The 13,556-nt window shown below is 36.7% G+C and overlaps 1 protein-coding gene across 1 annotated transcript; it reads left to right on the forward strand.

Moving 5' to 3' along the window:
* Positions 1-11,424: 11,424 nt before the first annotated feature.
* On the forward strand, positions 11,425-13,352 carry LOC109244939. The gene is made up of 2 exons (XM_019412105.1): positions 11,425-11,948; positions 12,864-13,352. The coding sequence occupies exons 1-2, from the start codon at positions 11,531-11,533 to the stop codon at positions 13,019-13,021; spliced, it is 576 nt and encodes a 191-aa protein (XP_019267650.1). The 5' UTR covers positions 11,425-11,530; the 3' UTR covers positions 13,022-13,352.
* The last annotated feature ends 204 nt before the right edge of the window (positions 13,353-13,556 follow it).

Raw genomic sequence — 13,556 nt, forward strand, 5'->3', positions numbered from 1 at the left:
AGCTTGTTGTCTGTTCGAAATACGATCAATATATTGTAGGTTAATCTATTGAAAACTTAATAAAATCAAATACAACTAGCCGATAGATCAGCAAACAGATACAAATAGGTGCATGCTAGGTTTAGTTTCTACATGCATTATATATTTATCGGGAGAATAATATTCTATTTTTTTTAAATATGCAATACATAATTTCTCATAACACTTTTATTGTGCTGTATCAGGTTGCGAAACGTGTTATTCTCTCTTCTACGGAATTGTTTGTCTTCTGCATCTCTCAGCAGCCCTCCACTCCAGTTTTTACTCGAGTAGTAGTAAGTAAAATCAGTTACTATAAGACATGTTTTCTAAGTTGTGCACACAGAAATTCGCATAAACACATGGTCCATTAAAAAAAAGCTACCAGTGTTACAACTACAATTCTAAAGTATAAACTTCTATAAATGGCGTTCCTTTCACCAAAGATTCTCTAACGAAGTTTCAAGAATGCGCTTGAGTACTTTACATTTAGTCACTATCCCCAATGATTTCATCATACGCGGCTAGTACTGGAACCTTCGGTTTTCAGTATCACACGTATTTTTTTACCAAAAAAAATATTAAAATTTCAAAATAAGAAAAGCAAAAAAAAGTACATCCTTGCATTGGCATACTATTGCCACCTTACCCCTTTCAGTTAAAGCTTCCACCAGTTGTGTTCTTCCCCACTCTTCAGTTGCTATACAGTATACCCTGACAATTTCAACAGTCCCCGGTTCTAAATTATCAGCAAATACGATAGTGTAATAAATTGCAATTATGTGTCATTTGTTTAAACGTACATTTCTTTCTATTGTTACTGATAACTACCAAACTCTTACCCAATATCTTAGAAAACAAATTGCGATTTCCTCATTAATGTCACTATCAGGGAATTAACTATGTTTCTTGAGGGGGGTTTTTCAGAGTCCATTACTCATATGGTCACTCAACTATCTCAAATTATCTCCTAAAGTCACTTTTCTTTCGTTTCTAACAACAAAGTCACTGAATTATGCCTATTGCACTCAGAAGGTCACTCAACTAGATTTTTCAAATTTTGGATTGCCAAATACCTATTTTACCCTCTAAATTATAAATATTTATCTTCTTTTATTTTTCTTAAACTTTTTAGTATTATGATTTTCCCTTTTTAATTTATATTATGGACTTACCTATAGAATCAATAAATATTATTTATAAATTAAAAAAATNTAAAAGTATTTAAGCATCTATAATGCTGGAATAACAAAATAATGAGCATAGTAAAAATATTAATTAGAATAATTTGTTCGTAATAATAATTTTAGTATTAACAACAAAAATTCAAAAATTTATTTACACAATTCAGAATGAAAGAAAATAAAAGTTGTAAAATATATATTCCATGCACGTAATATAAAAATAATTATTTAAATAAAAGTACTTATAATATACGTTATATATTCTCGAAAATTATGCTCAATTATATTATATATATTCCTTGCACGACTTAACATAGCATATTTTACCCTATACAGATAGTCCCCTGCTTTCCGGTGACATAACTTTGTATCGTCGGAAAGTTGGTAGAAATATAATAATATAATTGAACATAATTTTCAGGAATATATACTGTATATTATAAAAAATACATTTATTTAAAATAGTTATATTTTATATTACGTGCATGGAATATATATTTTACAACCTTTATTTTTTTTCATTCTAAATTGTGTAAATAAATGTTTGAATTTTTGTTATTAATACTAAAATTATTATTACTAACAAATTATTCTAATTAATCTTTTTACTATGCTCATTATTTTGTTATTCCACCATTATATATGCTTAAATATTTTTTATTTTTTTAATTTATAAATAATATTTATTTATTCTATAGGTAAGTCCATAATATAAATTAAAAAGAGAAAATCATAATATTAAAAAGTTTTAAAAAAAATAAAAAGAAGATAAATGTTTATGATTTAGAGGGTAAAATAGGTATTTGGCAATCCAAAATTTGGAAAATCTAGTTGAGTGACCTTCTGAATGCAATAGGCATAGTTCAGTGACTTTGTTGTTACAAACGAAAGTAAAGTGACTTTAGGAGATAATTTTGAATAATTGAGTGATCATTTGAGTAATGTATACGGTCGAAACCGAGCTCTCCTACTGCATGAAAGATCGATACTGAAACGAGATGGGTTGGAGATCAACCCCGGGTTCCTTCGAGTCAAGGTACGAAGTTAGAACATACGTCTTCAAGATCATCAAGCCCATAACTCCGGAACCAACCCCGACTTCGATCAAGCTCGAGGAAATACTATCGGACCAAATAAAGGAAGGCTGAAATATCCGTAACCGATCGGATGTCGCTGCGGGATTCTCGGCACATACCAACGAGAGGCAGACTAATTAGCTAATCCTGAGATTTCTTACCTTTTGTAGAATTGTATCTAAAGTAGGACTCCCCTACTATATAAAAGGGGTCTGATTACTTGTAACACACGTTGTAACAAGCATCAAAAAGCAATATACTGTTGTTATTAGTTCTTATTATCTTATCATTCTGTTCCGGCATCGTTTAAGGCACTTTTGACTCGAGGGTGACCAACCTTCAAAGCCAAGATTGTCCAACTTGTGTGGTTTGCATTTACTTTTCTATCGTTAATTTTAATATTAGTCTGATTTTCTCAATTTGTATCAAGTTAGATCACATATCCTTAAAACCGCGTATAAATTCAATTGTTATCCGATTTTGAGGGTAAACAGTTTGGCGCCCACCGTAGGGCTAAAGATAATAGTGGTTAGTTGATATGAATTGCCATAACTCACACTATTTTTCACTTGTACTTTGAAGTGTCTTTGATTTCAGGCTTAAGCTCTAAATGTCAAACTCACAATGAGCACTTCTACCTACTGACGGTGAGTCTGGTCACCACGATGAAAACAATAACGTAGTGCTTGGTAATGAGGTACCGCCCATTGATCCTGTCGGAATTCCAATTGCGGACCTATTGGACGCTAATTCGCATGTGGCTATCGACACAAGCCTCCCTACTGACCCCGAGAATAGCATCTGTGGTAGAGCCCGGTCAGCGGCACAGAATACTCAAAACAATGAAGGAAACGGGGTCATTATACGGATGATCTTCGAGATGTTGCAGGCTCAACAGGTGGCAATAGCTTAGTTACAAAACCAGAACCGCGTACCGAGCAGGATCGAGCCCGACCTGTCTCTTGAGATCACTCGCAGGGAGGAACCTGTCGCGGAAAGGTCAAATGGGAACGAGTCGGGTAACAACCCCGAGATCATAAAAATGCTCGAGGAGCTGACAAAACAAATAGAATCGGGGAAAAAGAAAATCGAAGCAAACGACAAAAAGGTGGAAACCTACAATTTTAGGGTCAACTAGATCCCGGGAGCGCCTCCAATATTGAAAGGCTTAGATTCCAAGAAGTTTGTGCAAAAGCCTTTCCCTCCGAGCGTGGCTCCGAAGCCGATCCCTAAAAATTTTCGCATGCCTGAGATTCCTAAGTACAACGAAACGATTGACCCAAACGAGCACGTCACATCATACAAATGCGCCATCAAAGGAAACGACTTGGAGGATGATGAGATCGAGTCAGTCTTACTGAAGAAATTTAGAGAAACCTTGTCAAAGGGAGCCATGATATGGTATCACAACTTACCCCATAATTCTATTGACTCATTTGTTATGCTTGCAGACTTTTTGTGAAAAGACACTTTGGGGCTATCAAGGTCGAAACCAAAAAATTGAACCTCTTCAAAGTGAGGCAAAAAGACAACTAAATACTCAGAGAGTTCGTATCTCGATTTCAAATGGAACGGCTGGACCTGCCAGTTGATGATTGGGCCGTTCAAGCTTTTACCTAAGGACTCAATGTTTGAAGTTCGGTGGCTTCACAGCAATTGAAGCAAAATCTAATAGAATATCCGGTTGTCACTTGGGCTGATGTGCATAACCGATATCAATCGAAGATCAGAGTCGAAGATGATCAATTGGGGGCTCCCTCCAGATCCGTTTATCCTGCTAGACCCATCGAGCCAAGCTCTCGAGCTAGTTCCAGACCTGCAATCACAGCTTCGTACTCTGCTTCGTTGTTAGTGATGGGATAACATTTTATTGCTTGCCTTATGACTTCCCCTGAAGGCAAAATTAAAACAATACCAAGGACCGCGCCTTTAACATTCGAGGAACCATCAGCAAAATAAAATCCAAGTCCCCGGATTAGATCCGGTAAATACCTATAATTCCTTTTCTACTTGAGGAATTAAATTCGTGCTAAAATCTACTACGAAATCGGCTAAAACCTGAGATTTTATTGCAGTCCGGGGCTGATATATAATATCATACTCACTGAGTTCTATTGCCCACTTAGCTAATCTACCAGATAATTCTTGTTTATGTAATATATTCCTTAGGGGGAAAGTAGTTATTATGGAGATAGGATGACATTGAAAATACGGTCTCAATTTTCTAGATGCCATAATTAATGCTAAAGCAAGCTTTTCTAGATGAGGATATCATGTCTCGGCATCTAACAAAGATTTACTAACATAATATATAGGATATTGTTTACCTTTATCCTCTCGTACCAACACCGCACTTACCGCCACTTTTGACATAGCAAGGTAGATAAGCAACCTTTCTCCGTCTTTTGGTTTGGTCAGCAGAGGCGGATTTGACAAATATGATTTTAAGTCCTTGAGGGCTTGTTGGCATTCGTCAGTCCACTCAAATTGATTCTGATTTTTCAATACTGAAAAGAATTTAAAACTTTTTTCCAATGACTTTGAAATAAATCTCCCCAGGGCTGCTATTCTTCCTATTAAACTATGCACTTCTTTTTTGCTTGTGAGTACATCCAGTATTTCTTCGATAACTTTGATTTGTGCAGGATTTACTTCAATTCCCCTATTAGAAACAAGAAAACCTAAAAACTTACCTGAAGCTATGCCAAAAGCACTTTTTTCTGGATTTAGCTTCATAATATATTTGCAGAGAATTTGAAAGGTGTCTGACAGATGTTGAAAGTGATCTCCCGCCTATGCTGACTTGACTAGCATATCATCGATGTATACTGCCCTAGTCTTTTCTAGATGTTCTTGAAATATTTTAGTTACTAATCTTTGATATGTGGCCCCGGTGTTTTTTATACCAAAGGGCATGACTTTGTAACAATAAGTCCCCATGTCTGTGATAAACGAAGTTTTCTCCTCATCTACGGGATCCATCTTTATTTGGTTATATCCTGAGTATGCATCTAAAAACTTAATAGCTCATGTCCTACGGTAGAATCAATTAGTTGATCTATGTGTGGCAAAGGGAATGAATCTTTTGGAACAAGCTTTGTTTAAATCGGTATAATCTATACAAACTCACCATTTTCCACTCTTTTTTGGAACTACCACAGTATTAGCTAGCCGGTTAGGATATTTTACCTCTCATATTGACCCAATTTTTGAAAGCTTTTGTACCTCATCTTGGATTACTTGGTTTTTGAAGGAGCCCTGCTTCCTCTTCTTCTGCTTGAAAGGCGGATATGATAGGTCTTCATTTAGTTTGTGGGTTATTACCTCCGGTGGTATACCTGTCATATCTGAATGCGACCAAGCAAAGCAATCTGCATTAGCTTTTAAAATTTCAATTAACTTACCTTTCATTTCTGTGCTCAGGTTCGCTCCGATGTAAACTTTTCTGTCTGGCCAGTGTATAAACAACACCACTGTTTTGAGTTCTTCGGTTGTTGTCTTTATGTTTTCATTATCTTCTGGCTCTTGAATCAACATCAATTTATGCTGGAATGGCTTCAGTTGAGGTTTGTATCATGACATCCTCAACTGAATTTGTAACTTCTATTTCTCACCTGCAACATCGTTCACCGTGCTGGTATTCCTTATTGAATTGATACTTTCATAAGCTTGTTGATCTCCACGGATTTTGTAAGGCCCGTGAAATTTTTACTCAAAAACCCAAAATCTCGTAGTGCTAAGTTAGGAATATGTGTTAGAAATTTATAAAACTCGCCGCGGTTCGGACCTTTTGGATTGATCTGTGCATTAAAAAGTTAAGGAAAAATGCTTTTTAGAAGAGCGCGTTTCTGCGGCCCATTATGCGGCCACATAATAACAATGTAGACCGCATAGTCGCTGCAGAGTGAGGCAGAATGTTGGCTAATTTTGAAGACAAGTATGCGGCCAATTATGCGATCGCATAATCTATATGCCGGCCGCATAGTCGTCGCATAACCTCCTTGGGATTTTTGCAAAGGGCAGTTCTGCGGTGCATTATGCGATCGCAGAACAGGTATGCGGACCGCATATTGGCCGCATACCCGGACATAATATTTAATCCTTGAGGGCTACTTTTGCGGTCCGTTTTGTGGGCCACATATCAGTTATACGGTCGCATATGCGACCGCAGATTGAGTCGGGGATCCTATTTTCTAACTTTTAAAACCCGACCCCATTCCGTTAAAAACACCCCATTAGACCCTATTGTGCTATTTTCTACTACATTTAGAGTGAGAGAAAGAGTTCTAGAGGGAGAAAGTGATCCTCACCAAGTTACTATTCAATCCTTGCCCAAATCTTTGAAGAGTATCAAGTAAGGTTACTAAGCCTTCATCCTAAGAGGTAAGAACTTGTGCCCTAACCTTTAATTTCGAAATCCCTACTAAAATAAGTAATTAACAAGTGGGTTCATGGGTATGAAGGCTGATTATCTTGCATGCATGTATGATAATAGGGTATGGGGAGATTGTGAGCTAAAAATGTAACAAATGGGGGTGTAGGATGATAGAATCTTTCACAAAAAGATCTTAAAAATCATAATGCACACCTAGTGCTTGATAATGTACTCAAATGAGCTAGAATCTTGATTATTTTTCTAATTTCTGGTTCAACTTGTAATTCTCATAAAATAGATCGAAGTTGCTAAGAGTTCCGGAATTATTGTAAGAATTTAAGGAAAGCCCTATTGAGTATGTATGGCTAAAACTCCCCTCTTCTTAGAAATTAAGCTCCCTTGGTGTCCATGTAAATGTTGTAAGTTTCGAAATTTGATTGATGTAGTGCTTGCTATTTCAAATGAATTGGTGTTGCAAGAATATATGTGAAAGGTGTGTCTTAATGTGTTCAATATGCTATTCATGGTAAATTGGGGATGTGTGAAGAATGTGAACCATGTGCTAAAATGCCTAGATTTCAGGTCAAGTTTAAATTGAGATTGTTATGCCAAACTATGTGAAATCCTCTCTATGCTTACAACTTGAATTGCTCTCGTATGTGCCTATCATCTTAAATTGCAAGGTTAATGTTAGAAAGTGGAAATGATGTGAAATGTGGGGGAAAAGAGTTTGAGTTGTGAAACGTGGCCTAGTGCCAAGTATGATGTGATAATTGTGGCCCAAGTGCCGATGAACTGATATATGTGTAAAAGTTGAAGTGAGATTATTGATGGAAAAGGGAAACGTCTTTGTAAGACGGTTTAGCCGATCGGGCCGTGATCGGACGCCATGCCACACACATGGTGGTATTGTGCTGATATTGAAAGCGGAAAGTGAGAATAAAATTGTGTTTGAGGTACATGTCTCAAATGAGGCAACTTAGCCGATCGGGTCGTGATCGGACTCCGCTCAAGAAAGCGCTGGTATTGTGAATGATGATATAGCGGTATTAAATGTCCCAACCTAAAGCTATGGAAATTCTGTGAAAGCTATGTGATCCCTTTATTTGATGATGTTGTGATTGTTTAAAGATTTTGTTGATCCTTATGATTTCTTTATTTTTGTATGGTTTTTCTTTCTAATGAGATGGTGTTTAGTTGTACATACTAGTAGTATTCTACGGTACTAACATCCCTTTTGCCGGGGGCGCTACATCTTTAAATGGATGTAGGTGGTTCCATAGCAGACAGTGTCGATCGCAGGTAGCGGAGCATCCTCCTCTCAGCAATCTTGGTGAGCCCCTTTTCTTCCAGGGGTTATGCAGTATATCTTTTGCTATAAATTACCACTTTTTGAGGTATAGTCGGGGCCTTATTGCCGGCATTATCATAAATGTCTTTTGTATCTTTAGAGACTCCATAGACGTTTGTGTGGGTTATGTACGGGTGTTGGATGGGTCACTGGACTATGTTGTAATTCTAAACTCTTGTTCTTCTAAACTGTACTACATGAAATTTTGGAACTTAACTATGGCTTAAGGGTTGTAATATAAAATGAACTAGCAATGTTATATGTACGGTCTTTCCTACTGTCTAGTTAAATAAAAGCATGGTTTCTTGATCATAGTGAGTTGGGTAGAAAGTGTTCAAAAGGCTTGCTCAATCGAGTTCACTCGATTGAGCGCCGGTCGCGCCTCCCGAGGTTGGGGCGTGACAGATTTGACGAATCCCCCACTGTGAGGGAAATTTGATAACTTGATGCAACATGGATGGTACAACATCCATATCGTGAATCCATGGTCTTCCTAGGATTATATTATAAGTCATATTTGCATCTATCACCTGAAACATTGTATCCTTGATAACCCCCTCTGCAAACGTAGCTAGCACAATTTCCCCTTTTGTGATAACACTCGAATTATCAAATCCAGATAAAGACCGCGCCTTTGGTATCATTTTGTCATTAGCTTGCATTTCCTCCACCACTCTTAATAAAATGATATTCGCGGAACTACCTGGGTCAATCAAAACTCATTTTATGTTAGTATCATGTACAAGTAAAGATATTACCAGTGCGTCATTGTGAGAAATCATCAAGCCGTCAGCATCCTCATCATTAAATGTTATACTGTCTTCTTCCAAGGTTTGGGGTATTTGCTTCCCATGAGTGACTATAACTTTTTATGTCTTCTTTGCAGCTGTATAAGTCACACCATTGACTTCGTCTCCCCCGGTTATTAGATTAACTATTCTTTTTGGAGATGGGGGCTTTAGGGGTTCTTGTATGTTCTTCATGTATGATTTTCTACCTTTCTCGCTGAACAGGTCAGTTAGATAACCTTGCTTCAACAAATGCTCAACCTTTCCTTGTAGTGACCTGCAATCTATTGTTCTATGGTCGTGATCATTGTGAAATTCACACCAGTGATCTGGATTTCTTTTGCTTGGGTCTAACCTCATTTCTTTGGGCCACCGTACCTTATCTCCCATACCTCTTAAAACAACCACCAACTCGGAGGTACTGACATTAAAACTGTAGTCTCTGATTCTCGCGTGTGCGTTGGAATTGTCTCCTCGTGCATCCCGTTCCTTTCTGAATCTAGATGAGGAACCTGCATCTTTTTTCCTTGACCTCGATTCATATCTTAAGTTTTCTTGTTTGGACAGAGAATCTCGACCTGCGGGACCCATATGGGGCTCATACCTGTTTTGCCCAGTCCTTTTTTCTGATTCTGAGCATCTTGACCCTACTCTTTCATGAACCCTTAGTTGTGCAACCGTGTCTTCCTCTATTCGCAACTTCGTGTTGTATCTGTTATACACGTCGTTCCAAGTTGTTGCTGGAAATTCTCGCAAACTTTCCTTCAGTCTTCTCGTGGCTTCTGAACTTTTCTCGTTGAGGTTGCTTGCAAACGCCATGGCTGCCCAATTGTTAGGTACTCGTAGTAACATCATCCTCTCCCGTTGGAATCTATCCACAAACTCACTGAGTAGCTCTGTGTTTCCTTGTTTTACTTTAAAGATGTCTTCCATCCTTTTTTAACTTATGAACCCCCGAATGTGCTTTTATAAATGAATTTGCAAGATCAGCAAAAGAATCAATAGAGTTTTCAAGTAAGAGAGAATACCACATTAATGCTCCTTTCGTGAGTGTTTCATCAAATTTTTTGACCAAAACTTATTCAATTTCTTGCTTGGTTAAATCGTTGGCTTTCATGCTAGTTGTAAACGCGGTTACGTGATCTTGCGGGTCAGTTGTTCCATCATATTTTGGAATATCAGGCATTTTAAACTTCTTAGGAATCGGCAAAGGTGTTGCACTTGGCTTCCAAGGCTGTTGTGAATATTTATCGATATCTACTCCTTTAATCATGGGTGGTACGCCAGGTATTTGTTCTATGCGATTATTTTGCTCTTTCAGTTGTTTCTGCAAAGTTAGTACCAAACTTTGTCAATCAAAATTATGTGGTGTACCTAACCTTCCATCACGAGATTCACTGGGAGTTCCTCCGCTTCCTGAATTAGCAAGCCCTGAGCGTGGGTTTTCTATGGTTGCGGTATTGTTTGGAGGAAGAGTTGGTGGCGCGGTTGGCAATCCCCTAACGAAGGCTTGAAGAGCGTTGTTCACGTGTTCTGCGTTTAATTGTTTTAAAGCGTCTTGTTCGACAGTTTGCTCGTCCCCTTGATGATCATTCGTGTGCGATGTTGATCTTTCAGGTGTCCCCTCTCGGGACTGTCGAGGAGATTCGTGTGGTGCAGGGATGGGTGGAGTTCCTTCCTCCTATGGATTTAGCTGGTTATTTTTGTTGACAGTTGACATGATTGGTTATCAGAAAGAGAATTTGGAAAGTGAAAAGATTATCAGATTCTCGGTAATGGAACCAATTTGTTTAACCAAAAAATAAATTTATCGGTCAAAGTCTAAATTTAGAAGAAAACAGGTTATTGATAACCAAGTTTTACTTCACTTTCACAATAATATTTAAGGAAAATAATAAGAATGGAAAAGGAACTAATTGATGGTATTGTAAAGTCAAGACAGAGAATTTCGAGAAGGCAGAAAAGTAAAAAGTATATTTCAATAGTACTTGGAATATCTCCTTACAAATGAAATTTTGTGTCCTTATATAAGAGTTTACAATCGTAACGGTTTCCCCATATAATTTGGGTTCATTATGGGCATTAATTGTATTGATTGCCAGTACCTCACATAATTGTAACTAGCGTGTTTATTGTTATAAATGCCTTATAACTGTTTCAATTCTCCTTCCTTATTTACTTCTAATTCGTGTATCTTCCTTCTTTTGGTTCTGATTCATTATGTTCCTGCTTTTTCTTTAACAACTGTAAGGCTCGGTCCTCTTCTTCGTACCATTCCTTGGGTGTTTTTCCCGCGCCTTTTCTTTCTCAATTAATTCTATTATTGAGAACGCCATTTATCGTTGAATCATTGCTCCACGTGTCATGCCTAGTCAGCTTACTGACACTCCACGTGTAATGTTCTTTTTCTACCATTACAGGCTGAATCAAAATTATTTTGAGAAATTATTCGTAAGCCAACATCACGACCAAACAAAAAAGGGAAAAGGACAAAGAAATTCAAGATGTTAAGGAGTATGTAGTATTTTATCAAAACTTTGGGAGAACAGATAGTGATACCTGCAATTTCCAAGAAGCTTCCCGCGCCATCAACTGAAATGATTTCATTCACAAATGTCAGCCAAATATCGTTATCAGAAACTCCCCATATCTTACGTAATATATCTAGCTATACAAACACAGATATCTCAACATATATCAATCATCATATACTGCTACCCATTAAAATTTATCCTAGTATGATATTTGATATCGGAGATCTTCTAAATCTCAGACCAGAAATGAGAGCTCCGCCAAGACTTGCCGATGTACATACAAATTCGAAAATTCTATTGGAAACACCAAATAAAATTGAAACGATACAGAGAAAATTAGAATGTTCAGTACAAAAGGGCGTAGGCAGCAGCATAGATGTTGTGGCTGGAAATATGACAACAATTGGTGAGGAGAAGCAAAAGAAGCTAAAGAAGTTGTTGTTGAATGTGCATATACAGAACAGTTTGGGGCCGGTACATGTTGTGATATCGCACGAAAACGCTGTCGGGGACTTGATAAAGGCTGCGATTGAGATTTACGTGAAGGAGAAGCGGCGGCCATTGTTGCCTAGTCGTGATTCTCGGTGTTACGAGCTTCATTACTCCCAGTTTAGTTTGGAGAGTAAGTTCTTTAATTTGTTTTGCTCCCAACTTTAAGGAATATTAATGTTTATGTCATTTTGTTTTGCTGATTGCAATTTTGTCCCTTTAAATCATATTTTTGCATATTATGCATATCAAAATCCCTTATTCTTTTTTTTTTTTTTTTGCGACTTCATATTATTTATAAATTTTTTAAAAAGAAAAATTAGAAAGAGAAGTGTTTGGTTGTGGGCTTGTGGCTTCATATTTTCCATGTTGTTCTTCATATATATATGTAGACAATTTTCAAAACTGTGAAAATTGCGCAGCAACGAGTTTTGAATACTCCTTTTGTCATAACTGGTTTGACACATTTTATTTTGCTTGTCAATTTGATAAAAATTTATAATTTTTTGAATATTCAATTGGCAAAAGATTATATTTGAAATATCAATCAAAGTTAATCTTGTTTGACAATTGGAAACAATATAAGTGATAAACATTTTGGAACAGACCGAGGCGTATATTTGTCCTTTGTTTAAGTAATAATTTTAAGGCATTTTTGTTTTTTCTGTTGAGTTCACTTTCCTAATATAATTTTCTTATGTTGGAAAAAGTTTTATATTTTTGCTTAATGCTTTGGGTAGTTGGGAATTTTCAATTTATTTAGGAGAAAGGTAACAAATTCAACTTATGAAGTAAACAAGGAGCCCACTATAATACCGGTCACTAATGTGCATAATTTCCCATCAAGAAGCCTAATGATGCCGGATAATTAATTAATTTAGTAAATAGGATAGTGTACTAATGTTCTCAAAACTGAAGTATACTGAGTACGCTGCAATGTCTCGTGTTCAGTAAATTCTTCCAATTAAATTGAAAGATGGAAGTAACTTTTATATGAAATTAATATTCTATTTGACTAACTATTTTCATGGTGGGAATATATATACAGGCTTGAAGCCCGGGGAGAAGTTGCTGAATTTGGAATCTCGAAGTTTCTTTCTATGTCCAAAACCAAATTGTAGTATTAATTCATCTTCCAAGGACAAAGCAAAGGCCACGGCGAAATTTCCACTTCTATTGGCAAAGTTCATGGATCTCTTAGTATAAATTGTGATTACTCTAGTAGTTTTTTTTTGCCAAAATGCCACCTGATCCCCTTGTTTTAAGCATTTTGAGCAAACCATGGTCACAACAAATAATATTCTTCACTCGACAAAAGACTCACACCAAATTCCATAGTTTTTGATTCGCAATATTGATCATGATTTTCTTACCCCTAAAGGGATAGGTACTTTCCTTTTGAGTCGGTTGTGGGCGAAGTTCACGTGAATTTGACATTTAATCGTATTTTTCCCCTCTCTTTATTGTAATTGTTTCTGCTTTTAATTTTGCATGTGTAATTAACAAGTTTTATAAAGTAGCACGAAATTGCTACGGATGCACGATGGGTTTAATTGGTTACTTCATTAGTTTAATTTGGTGCCAAATGCATTCACGTTGGAGATGTGCACACTTTATATTTAAATTTAAGCTCAACTTTGTTCGTCAATGAAACATCATCTTGGATAAGTTTTTTTAGAAGCTATCTCGTCACTCTTTTTTTTTTTTTTTAGAAGCTAAGGGAGCAGGATTAGTCAAGCAA

The sequence above is a fragment of the Nicotiana attenuata genome, unplaced genomic scaffold (genome assembly GCF_001879085.1).
Source record: "Nicotiana attenuata strain UT unplaced genomic scaffold, NIATTr2, whole genome shotgun sequence".
NCBI lineage: Eukaryota > Viridiplantae > Streptophyta > Magnoliopsida > Solanales > Solanaceae > Nicotiana > Nicotiana attenuata.

Excerpts from the sequence above, each read along its gene's own strand:
- LOC109244939 (XM_019412105.1), top strand. The coding sequence starts at position 11,531 with ATGATATTTGATATCGGAGATCTTCTAAATCTCAGACCAGAAATGAGA. Across the intron at positions 11,949-12,863 it reads CTCCCAGTTTAGTTTGGAGA|GCTTGAAGCCCGGGGAGAAG; the intron begins GTAAGTTCTTTA and ends ATATATATACAG.